General features: G+C 41.1%; 1 protein-coding gene across 1 annotated transcript; it reads left to right on the top strand.

Annotated features, from left to right (window-relative positions):
- The first annotated feature begins 424 nt into the window (after positions 1-424).
- On the top strand, positions 425-26613 carry pdss2 (prenyl (decaprenyl) diphosphate synthase, subunit 2). The gene is made up of 8 exons (XM_046413190.1): positions 425-942; positions 8671-8805; positions 14872-15070; positions 19676-19750; positions 21066-21239; positions 22366-22497; positions 23385-23420; positions 26234-26613. Exons 1-8 carry the CDS (start codon positions 662-664, stop codon positions 26387-26389), a joined length of 1188 nt encoding a protein of 395 aa, XP_046269146.1. The 5' UTR covers positions 425-661; the 3' UTR covers positions 26390-26613.

Below are 26613 nucleotides of genomic sequence, written 5' to 3'. Positions count from 1 at the left end.
AACTGTCTTATGTCAGCCCCAAAATATAATCATTTTATTGGTTTGTACCCTCCACTGCATCTCTGAAATGTTATGTTGTTTTGTGTTTTATGTTTATTTGTTTTTTTTAAGGCACATGAATCTAAAGTTATAAAAAAAAACGTCTCTATTGTGACTGTTACATAAAATTTAAAGACTCCATTTTTTGATTTGGAGATTTAAATAAAGTTAAATAAAATGTGATTAAACTCGTTTAACTGGTTTACAAGAGGCAATTATTACAAGATATAAAATATAGACAACATTTCAAATATGATCGTAATATGTAACTGAGAACTCAGCGTGGAGGTTTGATTAAAAAAAAAAAAAAAAAAAAAAAAAAAAGGTATTTAAAACTGCCTGACTTTAGCCGGAAGTGGCAGCAGCCGTCCTTACGTTTAACGACGTAACGTATTACGTATTTAAAGATGGCGGCTCGCAGGAGCAGGTCGTGTGTTGTGAAACACAGCTAATTATTCTTATAGTAACAGTATGTTAGCTCTGTCAAGGCAGCGGTTTGTACGGTTTTATAACTGAAATAAATGCGACATCGTTTAAAGACGCGACTTAACTTTAGCGACTGAATCTGGTGATAAAATTTAAAGATGGTGGCCAGTACTCGCATGGCACTTGAAGCAGTTGTATGAAACTAAAGAAAAAAAAAGTAAGACACAAAATGCTTCCAGCTACGTGGTCAAGGCTGTCCTGCAAGGTTTTGTCCAGCCGAGGACAGAGGACGCTGAGCCTGTTCTCCAGCTCAGGACCTTCAAATTGGACTAAAGTGGTCTCCGATGCTGAGAAGATCGTCGGTTATCCAACCTCCTTCATGAGCCTTCGCTGCCTGCTCAGTGATGAACTCAGTAATGTTGCCATGCACGTCAGGAAGCTGGTCGGCACTCAACACCCTTTACTCAACACTGCAAGGTAACACTGCTGAAATCATCCGGCTTTCTTCTGAGCTCCGACTCGGTCCTTCATTGGGTAAACGTCAAAACAAAAACTGAAAAATCTGGTGCAATTACACGACTCAGTCTATCAACAAAGCTTCAAAGATAGTGAACTTTTAAGAGAGGATTCAGGTTATTATTTGGTATGAATATAATCCACCAACCGGCACTCAGTTTAAATAAAATTATAACCGTTCTTCTCAGTGACTATTACTTCATAGTGCGGCCACTGAACAAGACAAAAATAACACAAACATTAAGTTCAGGAGTGAATTATTCCATTAATGTCAAGTAACTCTTACGTATTTGTCTTTTTTATTTGTGATGGCAATTGCAATTTTGAACTACTGATTAGTTTTATTCAAAAACAACCAAGACCCAGCAGGTCATTTAGCAGCACTGTAATTTGATTTTGAGCCGATATTTCAAGACCCGCACACAAACAAACAAACGTGACCCCAGCTGCAGATGCGTTCATAGTATCTCCTTTCAGCATTCCATAGACTTGTGTGTAAACAACTGTGCAATCAATAGTTTTTTCACTCAGGCCAAAGCTATTGTCAGAGATTGGTCCCTCTTATCATAGTTATCAGATTCTATGTTTTGTGTATTCCTACGTGATAACCATCTAAACCGAGTGAGTGAGTTCCCTCCAATGACAAGATATGTCACTTTCCTTTCCTTTCCTTTCCTAAAAAGGAGTCCACACGTTTCATACTGCAAGTTCTATTGTGTGTATAAATTATGCTGAGGGGAGTTTTGCACACATGGAGTAAATCTTTATTATTATTATTGTTCGGAAATATAGCCATTTTGAATTTGATGTCTGCAACACGTTTTGAAATGTTGAAACAGTAATGTTTCCAACATGGGAATTGGGAACCCTAATTGTTGAAGTTTTGAAATCATTCCTGCTGAATGTATGACTTCAGTTGCTCAACAGTCCGGGGGCCTCCCTCGTCGTATTTTGTGCTCCGTGATGCACTGCACGTTTTCAGTGAGAGACAGCTGTGGACTGCAGGCAGGTCAGTCTAGTACCCACGTTGTGAAGCAGGGACATCAGTGACAAAGATGTTTTCTGGATGGCAGTATGTGTTGCTTCAGAACCTGTAAGTACCTTTCAGGTTTTGTGGTGCTCTGACAGATGTGCAGGTTAGCCACGCCACTGCCACTAAACACAACCCCATTCCCTCAGAGATGGCTTTTGAACTTTGTGCTGGTAACAGTCTGGATGGTCCTTTTTCTCTTTTGCCTGGAGGATATGACATCTGTGATTCCCAATTTTCTGTTAGACCACAGCACACTTTTATAGTTTAGATTCTTAATGCACTCGTGTCAGTTTTTAATGCAGTACTGCCTGAGGTATTGAAGGTAATGGGTGTTCAGTGATGGTTTTTGTTTTTTAGCCTTGGCCCATATGTTTCCCTTTTCTCCCGATTCTCTGAATCTTTTGATGATATTATGGATTGCAGAGGGTGAAATCCCTACATCCCCTGTAGATTTTCCTTGAGAAACAATGTTTTTAAAGCTGTGAAATAGTTGCCCATGCAGTTTGCCACAAAGTGGTGAACCTCACCCCACCCTTGATTGTGATCAACAGAGCTTTTTGAGGGTACTTCTTTGGTACCCAGTCATGATACAATGAGCTTGTTTACCTGAGGAAGGCTCCAGACAACTTTCCCTGTCTTTGGTTGCTGCCATCAGATTCGGTACAAGTATATGTTTACAAAAAACAATAAACATTGAATATTAAATATCTTTGTATGTGATTAAAAATGATTGCATTCTGTTTTTATTGACATTTTACATGGCGTGCCAACTGTTCTGGAGTTCAATTCATCATTGGAATCGTGGTTGTGGGAATTCTCATCACAATAAACTTAATCATTTCATAACAGCCCTCTTAGACAACATTACCTTCTATCCTTCTAGGATATTGTTAATCAAATGTTTTTGTTCCCTCAGCTTTGATTTGTTCATTCTCTGTAGACCAGTGAAGCACAATAGATTTGACAATGCAGTTACTGAAGAACACAGCAAATGAATTTGGAAGCACTGGGTGTCATTTCCTTCAAACAGGATACTAGAAGCAGTTTTGATCCAACTGAATGGACCAGATGTGTGAAGCCAGTTGCTTTCTGCTTCTCTCTTTTCATTTTCATTTGATTTCAAAGACAGATGTGCCAGTCCAGCACGAGCCGCTAACATTCAAGACGTGACTACTGGACATTAGGAAGAAATAAGTTACAATCCTGTATAAACTATTAAAAGAACCCTGTGGGGTTTTCTTGTAAACAGATTCAAGTTATGCTAATATTGAGTGTTTCTGACTAAAACCCTGAGCTTTTACAAATGCACAGAATGCATTTCTTTCCCCATAAAACATTTGCAAAGCATTTTTTTTTTGTTTTGTTTACTAGCTCACAGTCTACCTCCTGGCCTTTGCTGGCACATTGCTGCACTGGTGTGTTTCCGCTGCCTGTTAGTCAGTGAAATAAAGTAGAACCATTGACAGCATGTGCATCCACAAGACAAACAAAATCCGGACGCACACACTAGAAAAACAGCTCCAGAGCGAATGTTTAACAAATACACCTCAAAATGTCACACCTCGCATAGCGTGTGACCTGCTGTGGTGAAAATAAGCAGCACATCATGTGATATAAGCTTTAACATCTTCATTAAGCAAACAGTTCAGCAGGTAATATGCAGCATTTGACATACTTGAGCTGCATCCAGTCTAAACACATGCTAACAAGGAAAGTGGGGCCACTAGAGAGAATTTGGGGAACCATCAAGAGCACTTCTGCATTTGATTCGGTCTATGCGGAAATTTTAATTAATGGGAGCAAAAGCAAAGTCATGAATTAGTTTGTCCTTAAGTGAATCTTTCATTTTCAGAGAAAAATTCTAAGAAAGATTAACCAAAGAGATATGACTAAGCTTGAACTATGCAAGTGCAAAAGACAAGACTGTATACTGTGTCGCACTCACTTCTTTTTAAATACAGTTGTCGACTTAATTGGATATTCCTTAACAGATTTAGGCATACATTTTTTATATCCAGTGTACAGTTTAGCTATATTTGAGGGAGGCCAATAGAATAAGTCATAATTGCATAGTAATGAAGGAAGGACTCCAACAGGTTACATCCTCCAAAAATTATCCAATCTCTTTATCATGGAAGCCTGAGCTTTCTTACATTCTGTCAAAGACATCATGAACTTAGAGAACCAAGGAACGAGAACGAGAAGCAGAGACCTCAAACACAATCCCGCCATGCAGACGGGTGTGTTGGAAACAGGAGCCCAAGGGTGTAATAACCTATACACCTAAATCTGATATGACAATCCATTTGGGTGTTGTAGCAGGGGGGCGGGGGAGGCAAGCGGGGGGTATGTGGGTGGGGGGGGGGGGGGTGGTTAGGGATGCAGACCTCTTGAAAGTCTGACTCCTCACTGTCAGCTTGGGTTGGCTGGTTCGTATTTCCCACTGTGTCTCCGCCTTAGACGCACGGCAGATAAAAATATCCACAATAGCAGACAGGCAGACCCTCGTGGAGTTGGGTTTCGGTTTTTTCTTTCCTTTCATTCTCAAAAAACTGCAGCTCAGCTAACTTCACCCCAAAGTCTGGAGTTACAGCGAGGGGACTGCGGCCCAGGAGAGGAAACTTTACTTGCTTTAAGGACAGTCCTTGACAGTTTGACTTGGACTAGGATTTCCTTACGGGTTTCTCACCTTTTTTGGTAATCTCAACTTTAATTTTTGATATCTTGATCAATAAAATGGTCACTGAGTTTAGTCTTGCCGACCACTATATGGACATGACTGAATGTTCAATTTAAAGATCATCTCCATTTAGCGGATGTTTCAAGACTCAAAATACTCTGTGTGGAATAATAATTTGAGTCTTGGCTGGTTTTTCCTCAAAACAATTATATTTCACTCATTAAAATTTCTTAAAATGACCTCACCACCAAACTTTCCCCCTTCAGCAGATGAATTTGAAAACTGCATTCTAGTGTCAAACTCATTCTGCACAGAACATCCAAGACAAACATCCAAGTGAAGTAACGAAATGTCTGAATGGAGGGAGACTTTACAAAGCGATCTGTAAGCTTTAGCACTGAGGGAACAGTATGGGAGAAACAGCTGATGAGACTGAATATATTTGTGCTTCAGTTGAAGCCAGAGCAGTTCAAAGAAATGTTTGTTGAGAAAACAGAAGTATTTGCAACATTACAACTACATCAAGATATTAAAAGTAATTGTTGCCAGTGGGCACATATTTACAAAAACAGCATGACTTCTCGTAACCCTAAACTTTTTGATTCAAAGCCTCCGAAATTTGATTCAGACCTGCAACATGAAACAGTCATGGATAAATAAGCAACACTCACAGTGGTGGTGGGGGGGGGCAAACAAACAAAATCCATCCTTAAAGGTACACTGTGGAATTTTTCACCACTAGTGTCACTTTGGAGCAATGCTTTCATGAGTGGGTCCCTGTTTGCATCGTGAGCATACGCGGGAGCATGTTCCCAGTGCAAACAAGCATGTGCACTTGTGTGATGTGATACACAATTGGGCCATTGGTTTCACTGATTGACAGGTTGTAATGCACCAATGCAACATGGTGATGCATCAGCAGAAGGCAGGGAGGAGGAAAACTGGAATGCATGGAGGTAAACAATGAAGAGTTTCAAGTATTTCAGAAGCTGACTTGGCAAGTGTTTTGTAAGGAAGGAGTCACGTTCGATATATCTATTAGATACCAAGGATGCACACAATGCAATTTACCGAACATTACTGAAAATAAGCAATATATGCAACCTTTAATTATAATTTATGAAGAGCTTACAATTAAAAAAAAATAGCTCATCTGCTTCATTGGAAATGGGTTTTGCTCAGTCAGATTTGATTGACAGCAGCCTACTAAGAGAAGCAAACACCCCCACAAATGCCATCAGATGCTGATCAAAATGTTGCTAAATCCTAACTGGTGCGCTGAAGTACATGACGTCAGGCCTGTTTAACTGAACCTGTCCAGTAGAAGAGCATGTAAAAAACGCAGAAATATCTTGAGTGAAACAACCAAAGCTTTTGCAGAGAGCTTTTGTGTGTTGGATTCTCTCCCATAGGAGCTGATGAGAAAATGTGTTTTTAGGGTCTTTAAAATCAACTTCATGTTTTATCAGAATCTTTGCAAGGTGTTTTTTTTAAGGCTAGAGACACATTCCCACACCACTGCTATACACCAGGCGTCTGGGAAATGTGAGAATCAAATCCTGGAAATTGGAATAAATTACTGGATTTGCTTTTTTTTGGTTTTTTTTTAAATATGTGATCTATAAAGGTGTCTGAGGTGTACAGTGGAGACAACTGCATTGGATACATTCTGTCCTAAAGAAAAGTGCACATATGTTGGACACATTCATTGATTCTTTCTTTCAATACTTGCAATGTGACACCACACATGTGCGGTCATACATTTGCATGCGTTAATATCAGCCCCTGCATACGGTTTGACAAAGTTCCTGAATTCCTGCGCTGCAGTTGCAGAGCAGAAGGCGTGGTGACCTGTTCACAACCCTTTAAAATGACAGCAGCCCATTTCTCTCTTTCTGCACTCTCTCTCTCTCTCTCTCTCTCTCTCTCTCTCTCTCTCTCTCTCTCTCTCTCTCTCTCTCTCTCTCTCTCTCTCTCTCTCTCTCTGTAACCCTCACTATCTCTCCTTCTCCACATCTGTGCCCCACCCCTTTGCGAGAGGGCGGTTGTGATTGATTGATGTATGCTGGTCTGGATAGCGACATAAATATTAATCATCTGCCACCCTCAGGCCACTGGCTTACCCGGGCTCCCAAAGAGGAGAGCTGCTTCATAATTTTTTGCTCTCAAGACGGTTTCTATTCAGTGGGTGATGCTTCTGCATTCATTTGTGCACCAGGTTAGTCCCTATATTCCAACAAAGTAAAAATTTAGAGTGATCATAAATTAATCTCATAAGGCCCTAAATAAGTCAGCTGTGTTGTGTTTTGTGTGTGTGTGTTTGGGAAGAAACAAAGCTTCAGAGTATGTGTATTCTTGTTCCTTTCAGTATCAGGACACTGTGGATCCCTAACGTATTTTTTTTTCTGTCATCTTCTCCTCGCGTTCTCATTTCTGTGTGGCCTTTCTTTCCTTCATCCCTTTCTCCGTCCCCTCCCTCTCTTCATGCTTTATCTCTCACATCCACTCTGTCTCAGGCTCCTCCACCTCCCCCTGTGGTGCAGGGGTGGGTCAGAGAGGGTGGGGGTGGTTGGTGGTGGGCCGGTGAGGCCGGTGTCTGGGCATCGAGCGGAGGGGGGCGTGGCCGCTTGTCTGCCTCGGAGCCCCTAACGAGAGCCTGATTCATGGCACAAGGGGCTCCCATAGGGACAGGATTAGAGGTGCTCTGTCTAACCGCTCCCCGGGGAGAGTAAAAAGATATTTAATCTGCCCACCATGCAGGCAGCTACCACTGGCTTCTGTGTGTGTCTTTGTGGGTGTGTGTGCGTTTCTGAATATGTCAGAAGGTTGTTGCCCCCTCCCAAACCCGAAAGAAGCACACAGTCCTGCAGCAAAACTGATCAGCGCTATTCTCTGTCATTGTTTGTGCTGTGCATGATAAACAGTCCCTTATCATTTTGTAGTAAAAATGTGTTTAAAACTGCCCTGTGCTTTAAATGATCATTTTCTTATTTCCTCGTTGCTTCTTATATATTCCTTTGGGTGTTATTGGAAACAGAAGTAATAGAAACACCTTTAAATCTTCTGTAAACAACCACTTAAATTAATAATGGCTAAAATTACTAATTCTATTGTGAACTGGATGGTTCATAAGGATGGACCCACTCAGAATTATCACTCGACCATGGGGTACTGCCCAGTTCTGTGGAGCATTTCAATGTGTTTTACCTGCTCTGACAAAGGTAGCAACAAGCCAGTGCACATAGCAGAACCTCTGGTGATGAGTCAGATATTTCTCTCAGGAGCTGGTGGAGACCAAATTAGAGGAAAAAGGGAGGAACCAGGGAGTCGAGCAAACGATGAACACCTGTTTGCCACATCAACTTAAAAGCTGGTAATATGTAAAAGTTGTGTTTTCAGTTGTGTTTAGTGTAACATGCTCACACAAATAAATTTCACAGATTATTTGTTTCACACTCTTACAACCAGCCATGAGGATTAGCAGCACCTGTCAGCAGTAACATGGTATTTCAGTACTTCCTGACTGGTTTTCAGAATAAATCAGAATCAGAATTCCTTTATTTATCCCCGAGGATAGGAGGAGGAGTCTTACTTTTGAAGTGATATGTTGGCCAACAGTATCGTCATTTAAAGTACATTGTTCCAGCTATGCATACTGGTTCATGCTGTTGCTGGTTCGCAAACATTGCTCATTTAAAGTGGGATCAAGTGTAACTGGAATCAGACTTTTCACAACAGAAGGGAGCAGGGTGGAGTGAAAGATGTTTGAAACATAGATGCTACATGTTGCCCATTTTTACAAACCCATTGCTGCTTGTTGCACTGGGGCAGTTTGTAAACCATGAAGAAAAAGTCTGTGTTTTTTCTCACCCACATAGTGCTATTGAACCATTTATTACTTAAAACATACAGCTGAATAAAATGACAAGGATTTAATGTTTCTCTGTTTATGTTTTATGTTTGTGTTTCTTTGCAGGGGTTTTGTCTACGACAGCAAGAACAACCTTCAGATGAGGGGACTGATCGTGTTACTCATGTCGAAAGCCGCAGGGCAGAGCCATGCAGCCTCCGGTCTCCTGGCTCAGGACATGGTCAGCGGCATCTACCCCAGGTAAGTGACCTGAACTTACTGACACCAGGGTGGGTTCTTGCATTATTTGACATTGGTTTGAGTCACAAGATGCCAAGTTAAGTTCTGTGTGCAGCTTAGCCTCTCACTAATTAGATCCATCAAATATCCATTAAAGCATCGGCTATCCAGTAAGCTGTGCTTCTGGCTCTGCCTTTGGGTTGTTGATGTTTCGCACACTCCCTGACATCTGATTCCCTTCCCAAACACTTCTGCTTTTTGACTTTACAGCACTAGATGGTGCACAAATTAGCATCAGTAGGATGCACTGGAGGAGCCTGGCTAACTGGCAAAATGTTGTATAAAACACATTATGCCCTTGAAGTTTTTTTAAATGTTCTACCAAGCTTAGTCATCTTAGGAATTATGGCCATATCACACCACAACTTTTTCCACCAAGCAGATTCAATGATTCAATACATTAAAACCAGGCTGGCAATTCAAATCCACGCCTATTAGTTCACCAGTCTGTCTGGCTTCCACGTATTTCCATTCTCTTGTATTTCCTGCTTGGGAGAAAGCAGTGGGTAGTAAACATGTGTAACACTGCAAGGAAGAGCCATAAATGCACATGGCAAGCAGACCAAGAAAGGCGATGCCACCTTTGTCCCTGTTACATGGCTGCTGAAGGATAAATAGTGAAATAAAATCTTTGTGTCGGGTAATTCTATCTTGTCCTCTGTGGTTATCGTCCATATCAGTTCCTGTAAATGTAGCACTATATCATCTTAGGAATATGATGGAATGCGGGGGCAGCCCAGCCACAGTTATGAGATTATTATTTTATTTGTCTATATTTAGATTATAGCTCATTTGAATAAAAACCTTTTCAGAAAGCCCCTTCAGTAGCCTTTTCTGTGACAACCCTGAAGTTGCTGCTTTGTATTGAAATCGCCAAACAGTAACATAATCAGAAGAAGTATTGGACAGAAAAACTTAAACAACAGTCTGTTAAATGACAGAATTACCTTACTAGACACATTGCAAACATCATTTAGCAGTGAGGGGCGCAAATCACCATAGTGACACGATCAGACATTTCCAGATACAAGAAGCTGCCCGCCCTTTCTTTTCTGTTTTTGGTCCTAAAAGTCAAAAGCAAGTCATAAATATTTGTAACTGTTTAAGTACAGTAAAACTGACCTTAAACTGACTTCACTAACACACATAAAACATGGCTTAGCAACAAGAACTTAAAACAATTATACAATTCACTGCAGTAGTAACTGTCATGGTTCACCATTTGTTTAAGTCACTGCATCTGGAAGGAAAGAAATTCTGATAAAATAAAGGAATTCTGATCTCCTGACAGAACAGCACAGTTGAATTTCAGCCTGCTTGTACATTTTGTTTGCTTGATGTTGTTGAAGCAGAGTAGCTGATAGGAGGAGAGTAAATATCCTTATCGTCTTTTTCTTGGCTGCTGCCTGAGGCTAGCTCTGTTTGAAAGTGTAGGAAGGAGATGCTTGGACACAGACACAGACGTGCCATCGGGAATTTCAAAATAAAGGCATATTTTAAAGATGATGGCATGTTACACCTCTATTGGTAACATCCATACTTTGGTTTGTGACTAAACAGTTACAAAACTATTAACATTCCCATCACCTTCAGTTGGATTTTGTGTTCAGTGCTAGTTTTCCTGTTAGGAAGTGTTGCGATGCCAGCATGTTAACACATCAATTTCTATTAGCAGCAAAACATTTGACATTATTTACAGTTCATTTTCTGTGATTTGTATTGTTATTCTGCCACCGCCCTCTGACTAATTATTACATTTTCTTCACTGTGACTTTAAAATACCAAAAACATTTATTGGCTCACTTTGATCTATTTAGCAGTTCAGTGTTCTTTGCAGGGAGCATTACAGGCATACGGAGCGGCTAATGTGGTTGTGGATCCTCAAATTTTTTTATAGCATAAATTAAAGAAAATTGCTTTATGACATTTCTGAGTAGATTTGACAAATTACAGCATGTATTGATTTATTTATACACGTTCAACTGTACCTTAAATGTTAAATGTTGCTAATAATGTACTGCTGTAGCACCTCTAGGTCCTTTCTGGCTGTCTCACACACATTGACTAGCAGCATGCAGCTCACAACAGGGATGTGAGTGTGTGCCAAGTGGTTTCCAGAAGTGACTGCTGTGTTTGGCGTGGCTGTGCACTGGGTGCCTGAAAGGCTTCTTTCTTACTGCTAGCTGGCACAAGGCACATGTGTGTAGTGGAGCAGTGTCTGTGCAGAAACATCCTAATATTAGAAGTAATTGGAATAGCCTGGGAGCCGCATGGAAGCGCGTGAGTCTGGTTTTGAGCCGGGTCCCTTTCAGGCTGTGAGGCAGAGTCGTGTCGGCTGGTTGTGTCTCACTACAGGACAAGTTATTACACACTCACCTCATGTCACAACCTGGCGCTCACATCACTGCGACACAACATGCAGCATTCCCTCACTTGTGTGTGATGGATAGTCCAAACTCAAACAGGCATGCACATATGCACTCACACATACACACACACACACACACACACACACACACACCACATGGCTTGATCACCTCATTTGCACTATCATGGTCTTTCTCTCTCTCCCCAGCAATCCCCCCACCTCTCCTGGGCTCATTAGCACCTCTGATGGAAGAGATGGAATGATGGAGGGAGTTGGGGTGGGGCAGGTTGGGGTGGGGGGATTGAAACCTCCAGGGGTTGGTCTCCTCCCTCTTGACAGACAGCATTTGTAAAACATTTCCCGCTCTGCTGCCTGACACTGATGATTCGCCAAAGCACCACCTCGATAGATAGATAGACAGATAGATAGAAACACACACACTACAGATAGATCCTACTTGCGCACACCACACCTCTTAATTCTTTGTGACAAATGGAAGCCATGCCACTGAACACATCATGCACCCATCTGATGGACAGGCCACCTCTTAAAATTGAACACAAGGACTCACTCAGTTCCACAAGGCTGTATTTGATGGTGATTCAGACTGCAGAGGGAGGAAAATGGAACAGAACAGTCAGGACAAGGGGCGTGGTGAGGGGCGTTACACCTCGGCAAGATGGCATCGGTTGCTATGCAACTGGGCACCAATGCTATTTATACACCGGCCCCCTTGTCCCCCCTTTTTCTCCCCAAGCTCCACTGCTACTGATCAGGACTGCTAGATTGGAGGCACTGCTTTGGGATATGTATGCACCAGGGTTCAACTAATTTGGGCTTTTGGAGGGAAGTACTTTGTGCCATTGTTCCATACTTTATATCGTTACAGCATCATCACAGAACCATTTACCTTATGAATTAGAGTTTGGCAATGTGAGGACGTATACAGTATAAGTATTGTCTACTGTTTAAGCCACCATAGATAACTTTTTAATATCTACACAAGTAGCTTGATTTGTCAGGTAATTCATTTGATGTATTTGACTAAATAGACTTTCCCATTTGATTTTTTTATCCATGAACAGTTTCTCAATAGCTTTTTCCCAAAAATTTACCATATCACAATATAGTGTGTTGATGTTAATATCACCCACTTCTCTGGAAAAAAATAAAGAATGTATACAATTTATGCAAAAAGAGAAGAATGTGTAAACAAAAGGTAACTAACTGATTTAAACATCAAGGTTTGTTTACAGGTCTGGGAAAGTGCCACTGCATGGGTGCAAAAAAGTTGTATAAAGTCTTTTATCTTCAGAGGGACCTGTGTGACATCTATTAAATTGCCTCAAGTGATGTCACTTGATTCCCCAGTGCCTGAAACGATAAGTGTGTCACTACCATCTGTCCCATTTACGCATGAGGAACAGCAGCTTAACTTCATTGATTATATAAATGACACTCTGACAGGATCTAATGTTAATTAATGATCTGTGTTCTTCTACACTTCTTCCAAAAGGTCACACACACACACACACACACACACACACAGTCAAGGTAGACAATAAAACTGCAGTAAAGCAGCCGTCCTCCTGATGAATCCTGAGGCACCAGTAGAGGTGGAGTGAAATATCACTGAGGGTGGAAGTCTCTAAAGAGGAGGAAATCATTTATTTAGGTGGGTAGCAGGTGGATGAAAATGTACCTGCAGATTTGGATGATGTCAGAGCCATGCATCACTCGTGTGTATCAGTTAGAGTTTATGTGCGTTGTCAGGCTGTCCACTTAGGCACATCTCACTTTTACTCTTAAAGAGAAAGAAATGCTGTGCTACTGATTTTGACTTTAAATCAGATTTTAGTTTGTGACTGGTGCAATTTCTTTCTGCTTCCTCAAGTTAGCAATGCAACGTCTGACCTCACCTTATTTTAACACCAACACCCCTATGGGCACACAGACAGGTGCAAGTACATTTGCTACTTACCAGCATGTGCACTGGTTGTGAAAATGACAGCTGTGTGAGCCAGCCAGACACTCAGTGCATAGTGGAAGATAGAGCAACAGCTAGACAGTTAAATTTTGATCATCAAATACACTTGATCATAACTTATTTATTTATGTATTCCCAACTTGTGTAAGTTGCTGTATCTTTTCATCTTTACATGCATATGAACTTTGAAAGGACTGCGTTCATCTCATTGCCAACATGTTCACTGAGAGAAACTCTATCGGACGCAACAGATTAGAGACGTGAATGCTCCTGTTTAAATTTTCAGCCCTGCAGTTAACAGTATTTTCCACCCAGATGGACCATTGTATTGGGAAGGCAAAAGCACAAGCAGATGCCTAGTGGATAAGATTATTTAAACATTTTTGTTTTTTGCGTTCAAGTTAGCCAACCAAGTAAACCGTCACTGACAGCCGACCTTGGACTTGGAAGGAAATTTAAAATGTTATTTTTATGACCTGAAATCTACCACAGCTCTTTGTTGTGCTCCTCTTGTTGTAACAATGAGTTCTCCTCTTGAAACCTGTCGAGTGCAGCCATCACTGCGAGGTACCTTGAGAACACGGCTGTCAATCTGTTAATTTCCTCTTATTTAAACCCTGAACTTATTAACTCTCATTTGGGGCAACTGTGTTGTTGCTCTGCGTCAGCGAGCAGAGAAACCAACCAGACAATGGGTGTGATTGAGAGGTGAAATAGATGACATTATTGAATTTTAATCACATCTTTTCCACGCCGACGTCTAACACAGCAATTACCTGGCTAGAAGATATGCGTGTGTGTGTGTGTGTGTATGTAAGAGCGTGTGTGTAGGAAGGGGTTGGAGCACAAGGCAGGCGACTGGCTCATCAGGTTCTCACAGCGGCTGAAAGAAGGTCGTAAGTGGCTATCAGCGCACCCAACCCTGTCTGGATGGATCCCTCCTGTCGCAGCGTAGCGAGCTCCTTCCATATGGAGAGGGGCCTAATTATCCCCCACCAATGGCTGAATCAACATTTGATTATATCCTCCCTAAGGCTGCCCTGAAAGGCTCTATGCAAATACCACTTTTATGTCTTTTCTCTCATAATCAAGAATGGCTGTTATTTGCTAATGATAAGTTTAATTTCTTTTTTTAACACAAGCCCTGACATGCTGTGCAGCAAGCTGACATATCTGCCGGTTTATGCCCTTGAGTGTGCTGATTTTGACTCGGAAGGTTTTTAAGCCGAATTGCAGTTGTAGAGGAATCTTTTATCATTTAAATATACACAGTAATTTCTTCTTTAAAGTTGTCTACTTTGTAGATACATCTGATGATACCAACAGTCTTTGTGTGGAACGGTGTTGTTTGTGTCAGTCAAATGAAAAACAAGACTTTTCACTCTCAACATTGCAGTTTTATTGACTAAATAGATGTTTTTCCCTTTTTCTAAAAGGATGAGATGCAAGCCACAAATCCTTTGTTTTGATTGATTCCTTTGTGGTCAGCACACCTGTACCTGTGAATGAGTTTTCAAACTTGCCAAACCTGCAAATTTCAGCAGCATAAAAACAATATAAAGGCTTCTGTCAAAAAGCTCTCTGGCCGTCAAGTCTCTGAAACGCCTCTCTTAAAAGCTGTCGCCAAAAAAAGCTGCAATACTTAAATGTATTTTTTTTTTCTGTTTCATAGCCAGCGAAACTTGGCGGAAATCACCGAGTTGATCCACACAGCCTTCCTGGTGCATCGTGGGATAGTCAATCTGAAGGAGTGGACTGTTTCAGATGGCCCACTGAAGGACATGCAGTTTGGGAATAAGATGGCCGTCCTGAGTGGCGACTTCCTGTTAGCGAATGCTTGCACTGGGCTTGCCCAACTGGATAACACTAAGGTACCACCTGTGACAGTAACAAACTGTAGCACTGTCTATTTGTGTGTTCTAAATACCTGCCTTGGCATCAGCGAATGAGAAACACTGCTGTCCTACTACCAGTGCAGTGTTGGCTGTCTTTTCTCTCGCTCTTATCACATCCAAACTCAACATCTCATGCCTGCAATGATTATATATTGTAGGGTTCCCACTGATCATGGAATTTATGGAATATTATTGATTCTTGGATTTTCTGACTTTTTCCACAGCACAGTACATGCAGTGCAAATGTGCCATTCACTTATTTAGTACAGTGTTTAACGCTAATCTGCAATATCCTCCTGTTTTTATTTTTGTCTAAATGAGTGATGCTGAAAATGCATCGGTGTTATTTTTTTGCAGTTGACTGTACAGGGGAGATACTTTTTCACTCAAACGGTGTTGCCCAGTCATCTCCACCCTGGGGTTTGAAGCCCCAGAAAGGGGCCACAGGGGAATTCTGACAGGCTGTGAGATTATCAACAAAATTAGACTAGTTAGACTTCTGAAATGGCAGCCAAATATCAGACTTGTTCAGCAACTCAGATAGGACCCCACTGATGACTGTTGTTCAGTTGACCAGTAAGAGAACAGCAGACATGGCTACAGTAATAAGTAAATGATAACAGAAAATGGCAGCAAGTGTGAATGAGAGTGACACAGCTGTATGAGGTTGTCGACCTACAGAAACAACAACTCTCAACACTCTATTGAGCATTGCTTTTTAAGTGGGTGAATATTTTTTGTAATCGTGCACATATGAGGGTAAGTGTGAGAAACATTCCATGGCAATGCTATTCCAATGGAGTTTGCAGTGGTTATGCAGCATAAAACATGGCAATGCACCAACAAAGGGAAGAAGACAACTTTGTGCAAACGTGGTTGGATGTAACCTGTACACAATTTATTTTTAAAATATTTTAAAAATCTGGCTATGCAGATGTTTTATGGGGAAGGAAATGTATTTTGGAAGATGTAGGAAATGTTAGGAAATGTAATTGTGTTCACTGAAGTGAATTTCCACTAGAAGCCTTAAAGTTAACTGTTCCTAGCAACTGCTATTGCAGCTTAAAGACACATCAGCAGGACAGATAGCTCACTCAGCACTGATTGGTCAGAGCTGTCCTTCTTATTGAGTTTTCAGTTTTGGATTTGTGTGTGGTGGTGGTCTTGTTAGTGCACCACAGATCATATCGACTACACAGCCTGGTAACCCTTTGCTGACAGATGCTGTCACCACGCTGCTCTGTCAGAATGCGGTTGCCTGGGGTGGATCAAAATAACCATGCCCCCCCCACCCCCCCCCCCCCCCCCCCCTCCCCCCCCCGTGCCACCAGCCAGACCAGCTCTTATCACCTTCACTGACGCTTCTTATTCAGCACACTCAGTCTGGGTTTGTGTCTGCTCCATGGCAGCCAAGAGACGCTCACCCAAAATACGGTGTAAGTGGTATCCATGGTGCTTATTGTATGGGAAACATAGCAGCAGTTGTAAGGAACCAACATTTCCTTTTATAAATCAAATACAATTTTAAAGGTGTGGCATTTCCTTTCCGGTGCAAATTGGATTTCATTAGAATTTGTCACTGCAACAGTACTATGAGAGATAATTGTCACTGTGTGGATAAGCTACAAATTAGAGTAATGGAATTAATATAGTTGTTTCCTTGGAAATACACACTGAGAAAGAAATGATGGCAGATCTGCTGATGACTCCAACTAATGATGACTTAATTTAGTTTGCAATCACACCAAACAAGTTGACATTGGCTGAACTGAATTTTAAGAGCATCTGTTTCTTTAGTGTGGTTCATTTCTCAAGGTGAGAACAATGCCAGTCTTACTAAAATACCACACTGCCATGCTTGAATCTATGAGCCCCAAACAAATCTGCAATGCTGTTTATGAGGAGTGTCAATGTAATCTGAAGCAACCACAGGAAACATCCGCAAAGTGGAAGTTTTTAAGGGTAATAAGGAGATGGACATCTGATATCCAGCAGTTACTCAAGTCTGAAAAAGGTTAGCAAAACAAAACGAACTAGGGGCAAACCACAGTATGCACTGATGCTCATATTCATTGGTGTTTTATGTAGCTGTTCTTCACTGGTTTTTGAACAGGAGGGAAATTAGATTATTGCAAACAGGGATCAAGAGTCCATCATGTTGAGCTAGAATTACAGAAATGGGATTTGTTTTGACCAGTTTTTTTTTTCTTTTAACTGGTAGGATGAAAAATCATTTCAGTCGTTTTAAAATCATTTTAAAAAGTAACGGTCAAAACAGCACAGGACAGGACATCCTGGGTTGCTTGGATCAAGCTCCAAAAACATTTAATCCTTCCCACAGTGCAACTGAAATACATCTTTCATTTCTCTGATCAAGTTTCTGAAATGCCAACAAAGACATTACACAACTTTATTCGCCGGCTGACTAATGCTGTTCTTGATGAGTAAACAGAACTTCAGGTGAAGCTTTTTAAATACTGCAACCAGCCTGGCTTGGCTGCTCAAGATGAAAAAAAAAACGCATGTAAATCCTCCTGTAGTTTTAATCTTAACTTTACTCTTAGGCATATTTAAGAAAAGATGTAAACGACTTCCTTTTCACTCATTAAAACCTGCCAATCGTCTGATATTTATAACTCTCCAAGCATGTTATGCTGAGGGCAGTTTGAGTCGGGTATAAAAACTGGCAGTCTGTTAAACAGCGGATTGTCTCTCCTTACTTTTCTTGCTGCTTGCATGTGGTCGTCTTTTTAATACACGGAATGACAGATGAGTAGTTCTTTCAGCTTTCGAAGTTGTTCTCATAAACCAGCCTTTTTTTTTTTTCTTTTAAGGCAGTGAGAGAGATGCAGATTATGTGTCGTGGCCTTCAGAGGAAACCTGTGCCGCTACTTGTATAAACTGTAAAGTTATCTCACTGTGGAGCTCCGGTTTCTCTCCCCTCACAGACCTGTCGGCAAAACACGATCTGGCTGGATTTGGGAATGGAGTAAGGGGGAGGCAGGGGGAGAGCTTATCTGATACTTTCCAAAAAAAGCCCCCCCACCCCCACCTTCCAGTGGCCCCCACTTCCCAAGGCAGGCAGAGACACCACATCTGGTAATACTGTAGGCACATTGTCCTTCCAGGTCTGTGGGCGAAGCTCGGGTTTCCTCAATATTTTCCCCCGGTGGATTCAGTTACCCAAAGGGCACTGCGAGGCTGACGGAGCACCCAGCGTCACCAGACTTTTCTGATGAACCAAGGATGTCTGGGATGAGCTGAAGGAGCTCTAAATTTAACCACATTCATCTGAACTGTACAGGCCTGTCCACACTGTTCTGTGCCTGTGAGCGAAGGACAGAGAGATGGACTTGAGTTCTTTTTTTGCCTTTCTTTCTTTCTTTTTTTACTCATTCATTAGATCCAGACTTTGAATAATCATTTGAGAATATGCAGCCTCTCTTCTGGTGGCTGATAAGGGGACAGTAGTGTTTCTGTAAGATAAAATGTAGTCATGTATGCCCCCTGTAAGAGGAAATGGGCAACTGCAGTCTTAAACAAACTACTCAGACCTCATCAATGTGATATTTTTCACACCTTCTTTTGAGCTCTTTAAAAATATTTTTGAATGTAGAAAATTAAATATTCTCCAGTGTCACAAAAGCAGCACAGTTTTTCTTATACTGTATATTGATTTACTTGTGCTGGAAATCCTATAACCTGGTGAAAGAAGAAGTGGTTTTCACTTTAATCTTTCTGTTCCGCGTCTGTAGAAAACTGCAAAACTGCCAATGTGTAGACACTCTAAGTACCGACGCACTGGTATAGACATTTAAGTATCAGCTGATTTATAATACAGAGCTCGAATGCACAAAGTGAAATAAATCTTCAAACAATTTGTGGAGAAAAAGGAGCAGAAGAGGCCCCCCTAAAGTCCGATCATCACTCCAAAACCTTGTTAACCCCTGTGCTCTCTGGACACTGATTTCCTCTCACCATCTGCCTCTCAGCTCCATTTCAGTCCCTCAGACAGGACAGACACCTGATCTCTCTCTATCGACTGGACTTCTCTATAAATACTAAGTATAATGAATGAAGGTTAGCCTGTATCTGCTTTATGAAATCAACAGGAGCTCCTCCATGGCTTGGTAATGAGCAGCTGAGTTTGCAGCGGTTCACCTGGTTTCCGACCCTCATCTCACCTCTGATTTATTCACCGAACCAGCTGTTCAGATGAGAGCGCTGTTAGCTTGTGCTTCAATCAGGGGAAATTGTGGTTTTTAATTACAAATGTCACGGATGAACTGAGTTGCGTGTCAGTTTTGATCAACCTCATTGACATCCGCATTTCAGGAGTTTAAGCGATGCTGTTTGCCAGAGTGGTTTATAATGAGGGTGTAAGTTATCAGCCCAGTGGCTGAGTCCAAGGACACTTCAACAGGACACGTGGCTGTTGATGGACACGTTGTGCAGATCAAACCCATTATTCATCACTGTCTCTTCTCACCTGAACAGATAACTGCATGGTGTGGAATTCCTAAATATCATAGTTTTAACCCAAATGTCTCATGTTTCTTTTTTACTTTTACTATTTGACAGGTTGTTGAACTGATCTCGAGCGCCATTGGTGATGTGGTTCAAGGACTCTACAATGAGAATTGCAGTAATACTGAGGTAAAGCATCTATTGTCTTTCTGTAATCCAACTTTGATGAGGGGCGTTTGAGCTAAACAATCTGTGATCAGTGTTTGGCAAAATGCATCACTCAGTTTGAAAGCAGAGATACAGAATGAGTGGATGACTTGAGACTACAATTAAATGCAGTGCACTTTCATTTGCATAGCACATAATGGAAATTCAAAGCACTTTTCCTGCAAGCAGAAAAATTTGCAAGATACGTTCGAATGTTGACTATTTTAAAGGGGTAAATTAAAGAAAAGAGATTTAGCATTTTTGCTGTTGTCCATAAATTCCATGAAAAGACCGAAACCAACAATGAACTGAACCTACTAACTGTGTATTGTCTGTGTATCCAAAGCCTGAAATAAGTTCTTCCCTTGCGCCACAGAGCTCCATTGTTGTCCAAAAGCTATTAAAGACACATAAGTGAGCCACGCTGTTGCACTGGGTATTCCTGTTGATTTTGAGTGAGTCACATGTATACCACCCTGCTGCCGGAAGTACGCACAGAGCACCAGCTGTGGATTAATCCACAGCTGATAATAGTCCCCAACAAGTGAAATATTTAGTTATTTTTAGGTAACATTTGCTAAAAACTGAAATGCCCAGGTTTAGATGTTACTAAACCTTTGTATCAATGAATTATTGGTTTTTGGTTTTATATGTAAAAATACATTTGTGTCAACATGATCATATCAGGTTAAGAAAAACAAAATTGTAGTTAAGTTTCATTCAGATGCCACAGGAAAATAGAGTTTTTTGCTTTTATTTCAAAGTGGCTGAGGTTAGTGGGCATTTAGATAATCAGGAAGTTGGTTCCAGCTGTGTACAGCACTAAAATTAAATAGTACTTTGGTAAGTGGTTGTGACAGCAAGTTCATTTTTGTTCAGAGTAATGTCGCCACTGAGAGAAAGTTTGAGTTTTGGCTTCCTCTCTTGTCTGTTTATCCCAGAAAATGTTTGAGGATTAATCAGCATTTTACAGTGGAGATTCTTCTCTTTAATCCAGATCAAATTTCAGAAGTGTTTTGTTTAACTTTGTTATGTGTGTGGTGATTGTTTTATCTTGGTCTCATTTGTAGACATTAAAAAAAAAGTTTTCATTTCATTTACAGAGCTACAAACATGTTTTTCCAGCCCTTTGAGCTTCCCTCTGCTCCAAATAACTAAAGGGCTTGTGGGGAAATACTGTGCTAAATTGCCATTACTCCCTGATGAACAATCAGGCTGAAATGTAAAATCATGTCAGAAGTTAATGCGTGAGTGAGAGCTCGGGCCTGCGAGGTCACTGCCTCTGTTTGCTCTACAGGAGAAGAGTCTCACCGATGGCATTGACGTGGCGACGTGGGAGGAGCAGACATTCCTGTCCCACGGAGCGCTCCTGGCCAAGAGCTGTCAAGCTGCGATGGAGCTCGCTAAACACGACGTGGAGGCCCAAAGATTAGCATACAAGTATGGCAAGCACCTGTCACTCGGCCACAAGGTAAGTCTACCCTGTGCATCCCACCCACCCACCACGCAGCCAATACCTGTGAAGGTGGTCTTCAGATGATTAATCAGTAAGGGTCAAATGACACACCAGTGGGTTACTTTTTGAAATAAAGCACAAGAGCATGCAGCGTTATAGGTCGGACTGTTTTGGTTATGTCACATGAAACGTAACCTTCCCCCTTATTTGTGAAGATTTTAAATACTGTGAGAATAGCTCCACTGTTATTTAGTCACTAATCAATTATTTTCATAGATCTTTCACATGCTTACAATCTGTGATGCTGGAATACTGGCTATTGACGGGCCATCACGCACCACGCTGTGTGGGACCCACTGGATCACACTCTCTCCATTCAAAAGAATATCTGCTGTTGTGACTATGTAAATGTCTAGACCTTGAATATAATACAGCCCCCTCTTTTCTAGAAAAACCTTTTTTGTTTATATTTAGGTCATACAGTACTGAAACTAAATTTGATACAGTCTTTATCTGTACTGAAAATCTCTCCTCCCTGACCGATGTACCTTCCTTATTTTAGTTCAACGGTATCAGTCCTTTTTTCAGACACCTCACACTGTAGCTGAAAAAATAATGTTCAACGAGAACAAGGGGATGCATCTTTTTAGTATTATCCTGCCATTGCATAAAATTGAAGTGTCCAAGTGTCTTAATCAGTCTTACATCTCAGATAGACATATATAAATAAATGGGGAAAAGGGAACGAAAAGGAGGCTGGTTAAAGTTAAATTAATATGCACCAGCTGATGCTCATGCTAAAACATTTTTCAAGGTTTAGAGGCTTTCAGCTTTTTGGTGCTATCCTCCATAATGGCCCCACTCACAGTGCTGTGTTAGTACGTCCTCTCCTGCTGTGGCTCCCTGTAGCTGCCTGTCTGCAGGCCTCAGTGGCTACAGGGGATCTCAGCATGGGAGGAAACATAAATGGGGTCTTTGAAGGAGAACCATCCTTATCAGGCTTAGCTGTGTGCTTCACCAGACCATTCATCATGCTGCTCATTAACAGGGTCACTCATACTTTGGGTTGGTCTGTTTTGTTTCAAAGGAGAATCTCAGCTTGATTGATGTGTGATTGACAAATGTGCTCTCCCTCCTGTAGCTGAACTCTGACCTGCAGCCATTTGTGAAGAGCAGCGTGGGAGAGCCGGTATCGTTCAGTCTGAGCGCCGCCCCGGTGGTTTTCCATCGTCAGATCGTCGGCGAGGAGAGATGGCATCAACAACTGGAGCAGGTACTAATCTATGACGCCTCTGTAGCAGCTGCATTCAATGTGTTTTCACTTTGCTAGTTTTGTTGGAAAGGAGTCTTTCAGTCATTGGTAACTCACATGCATCAAATGAACTGAAGAGGTAAAGTATACACACAATCATGATCCCCTGAGTTTTCCTCCAACACCACCATGAGTTTGACATGTTTGGTTTTAAATGTCTCAACAATTATTGAACGGATTGGCATGAAATAAGTTAAATGTGTTCATTTCTCAGGATAATCACACCTGCAAAATACTGACGTTCCCGTCAGCCTCAGCTGTGCTTTGCATTTAGTGCTAATTAGCAAATTTTAGCATTCTAATATGCGAAGCTAAGATGACTGCTAAAAATCAGCACGTTAGCATTGTTTTTTGTGAGCCTGTTGTCATGCTTATATTAGCATTTAGCTCAAAACACTGCTGTCCCCAAACACAACGGCAAGTTGGTTGAATCATCAGAGTCATCACCAAGACTGACTCTGGGTTTACTCATGGCAGCCAACCTGGGTTTTCAAGGCATGTTGAAAATGTGGAAAAGTTAAACAAGCCCTTAGCAGGTTTGCAGCGAAGGAATGACTTGATTTATGTATTTATTTTTGTCTGATTCACGCTTGCCTCCATTCTTGTTTTGTTTTTGTGACGTGCTATAGCAGCAGGATTTAAAATCAAGGATTTTTGGACTTGAGACGTTTAAATGTATAATGTTTAAATGACACTTAAATAGTTGGTTTATGTCACATTTTAAATTTTACATTGTCAAAATCGTACCTTTTTAAAACTCAATAAACAGTTATTGATCGTAAAGTTGAAGCAACCTTGGAAACTTGGGTAATTTAACTGATAATACTCTTTTCTTTCCACTCTACCAGGCAAAAACACAGAGAAACCAACTGGATTATTCAAAGGTAAGCTCACTGTTTATGCACCCCTCCTGCAAACTCTGTGCTCTTAGTTAAGGCTGTGCTCTTAACTAAGGTAGCATCCTCTGCTGTTTTGTCAGCAAGATGGCTCCATTTCTCGTTGTTTTTATCTTTTTTTCCTTTGCTTTACTTATTGGCACAGTGTCTCACAAAGCCATCACAGAGAAACAGGATACATTTTCACTGTATCAAACTTGAGAAATGAGCTTTCCAAAGTCAACGTGTGAGTGAAGAGGGGGTGCAAGAAGAGACTTAAGCTGCAGAGGAGGGGTCTGGTGGGGTGGGGGGTTATCTGGTCCTGTCTGAAACCAGAGCAGGAAGGATTAGTTACCAAGGCCTATTTGCGGAGGAGACACTGAGGCTCTGAGACAGTGGCATTGTGAGAGAATCTCCTTCAGCAGACCTGTCGAAAAAGGGAACATGGCGGAGAAGTTTGAAGGGAAGGAGAGATGAGGGGACACGAGGAGAAAAACTGAGTGCACGAGAAAGGGGGAGGGATGAAATTTTTGGGGAGGAAAAAGGAAGACCTTGGGCCCATAGGTGTAAAACTTTTGTTTGATAGAAAGATAGAAACACATAATTAGAGGAACTTAGATAGATAGATAGATAGAAACTTTATTGATCCCGAGGGAAATTCCTACAGGTTCCTGGTATCTACAAATTACAAATGTGCTTTTATCCCATTAACTCCATACTGTTTTGCATTCAGTCTGTTAGTCTTCCATTCCCGAAAGACACTTTTTAGCGCACAGATTTACCAGCTGTAAAACCCATCCAGACCGGATAGAAGGGAATATTATTTGAAGACACTCTGACTACATGAGGAAGTGAGGATGAATTCTTTAGGCTGAAGTCAGCTGTTGTCTTTCAGCGGGTTCAGCTCATTCACACAGTCATAATGACCAATCAGTAAGTTTCACCACAATACAATATTATTATACAATATAAAATATTATATTGAAACTGTGAAATAATTTACTTGTTTTACTCCTATATATTCCTTTACTATTATGGGACCTACACAAAAAGTCACAATCAACCCCCCCCCCCCCCAAAAGCCAGCTAACTGAGTGAAGCTTGCTTGTTTAGCCCTCAGCATGAAAGTAATGAGCCAGTGTTAACAGCAACTAGATGGTTAATTCAGAGTAACCTCATTAGTGTTGTGATTTTTATAATGCTCCTTAACAAGAAAACAACAAAAAAAATTGTCAACCACTTTAGTTCCCAACATAATAAACATAACAACATAAGCTGGCTAAGAAGCCAACAGCGGTTGAGCCTGCTGGGAGGTCTGAAGACTTTGGAAAAAATTCCTAGAATGAAGAGAAGTGGGAAAAGGAACTCTTGTAATGAACATTTGCTTGGTTTGTTCATTTATTTCAGTTTCGTTTCTGATCATTTGTTTCATCATTTGTGTGATTTATTTATTTAATGAACACTTTGGGCTACATAGCTATACACACGTTCGCCTATTTATTTATGGTAAAACACATTCTGCATCATTTAATCAGTGAGTAAAATATGGCTTTAACTAGGAATGCAAAAATGAAAGCAAAGACCTGCTGGATGCAACATTTTTCTTGAATCTCAAGCAAAAGATAAAAACTTGCTCGGGTGATTAATCTTTTTTTAATCCTGGAAATCAATTTTTATTTCTACTCTTGAAAAGTAATGTTAAATCTTTCTCATTTTCAATTATCCAAATCCTATTTCACTGAAAAATGTCACAGCTTGAATACTTTAAAAATTGTTTTGAGGTGGAGTCAGAAGCTGGAAGGAAAGAAGAATCAGTCGACTTGCATGTGGACATACCAGGGTTTCAGACTTATGAGGTTACCCAAACATGGAAGTGGAGAAGAAAAGGAGGACGTTAAAAGAGGAGCGAAGATTAAGCTAATTCAGAAGGAAACAAGGTTAACACTTAAGATGCTGTGAAATGAGGGAGCAGGAGAGTATTTTCTAAATTGAATAAGCAGCCTGTGTGATGCCAAGTTCGACACCTGCAGGGTTTTTTTGAGAGAGAGAGAGAGAGAGAGAAGTAAGGCCTACGGGGCTTTCCAGCTCCAGAATTCATGAGGTAAAACGCCGTCAGCAAAAAGCTGTCCCAATACACCAACAGGAAGACACAAGGAGATGCCCAAATTCACTCGTTGGTTTGGGCTGATTTGACTTGATGTTTTTCACGTCCTTGTGTATGAAACATATATGTCATATATATATGTGATTCAAATCACAAACGTAAGCAGTCACACTAACATAAAATCAACAACAAACCAAAGGTATTTGGCGGGCACGAAATTTCAATTTCCATGCTTTGCATTTTGTTCAGTTTGTTACCTGGATTGCAGCAAAGCCTGACTAACAGGCTAACCTGGCTGTGCAGTTCTGTGGTCTGGTGCCATGATTAGTAGACTGAGAAGACAGGTGAGCTGTGAGATGATTGGGTAGAACCTACACTTTAGTGAAATTAAGTGTGTTTTCCTTCTCATCATCAAAAAAGGCCTGTCAATTTTTAAAAAAAGAAAATACAATTCACTGTGATGATCCTGAAATGTTCCCCTTGTGGTTAAATGTGGTAAGATGCCTCCAGTGGTACCAGGAGCAGTATGCAAATACAAGATTGTGTTGTAAAAGGAATGTCTGTTATTAAAAGAAATGCTTTGCTTCTGTACAATCCAATTTTCACCCTTGCTTTAAGGCTGCACTAACTTTCCCTGGTAGTTGTTGTGTTGACAGCTGGATGGTAACACGAGTGACACTAACGTGACAAACTAACTCGTGTTTTCATCCCTCGACAGCTTTTGGCAGCAGTTAAGTCGGAGAAAGGCGTGAGCTCAGCTGTGGACCTATGCTGTTACCATGGCAACAAGGCTTTGGAGGCCATCCAGGCTTTCCCCTCCTCTGAGGCTCGATCCGCCTTGGAGAACATCGCCTCCGCCATCACCAAATTCTAACCTGGACTCACACAGTCACACGCACACATGCACACACTCCTGCTTCTCAATGCCTGAAGTGTCTTCATCTACAAAAGCAACAGGAGAAGAACCAGTGAACAGTGCAGAGACAAATCTTTTGAGCCAGGTGCTGGCTCATGTCTGCAGAAACTGTGGTGTGCATCAGACATGTAATGGATGCATCCATAAATGGTCATCATTAAAAAAAAAAAAATTTTAAAACA

This window comes from Scatophagus argus, chromosome 15 (assembly GCF_020382885.2).
Source record: "Scatophagus argus isolate fScaArg1 chromosome 15, fScaArg1.pri, whole genome shotgun sequence".
NCBI lineage: Eukaryota > Metazoa > Chordata > Actinopteri > Scatophagidae > Scatophagus > Scatophagus argus.
This window is presented reverse-complemented; position numbering and strand designations above follow the sequence as displayed.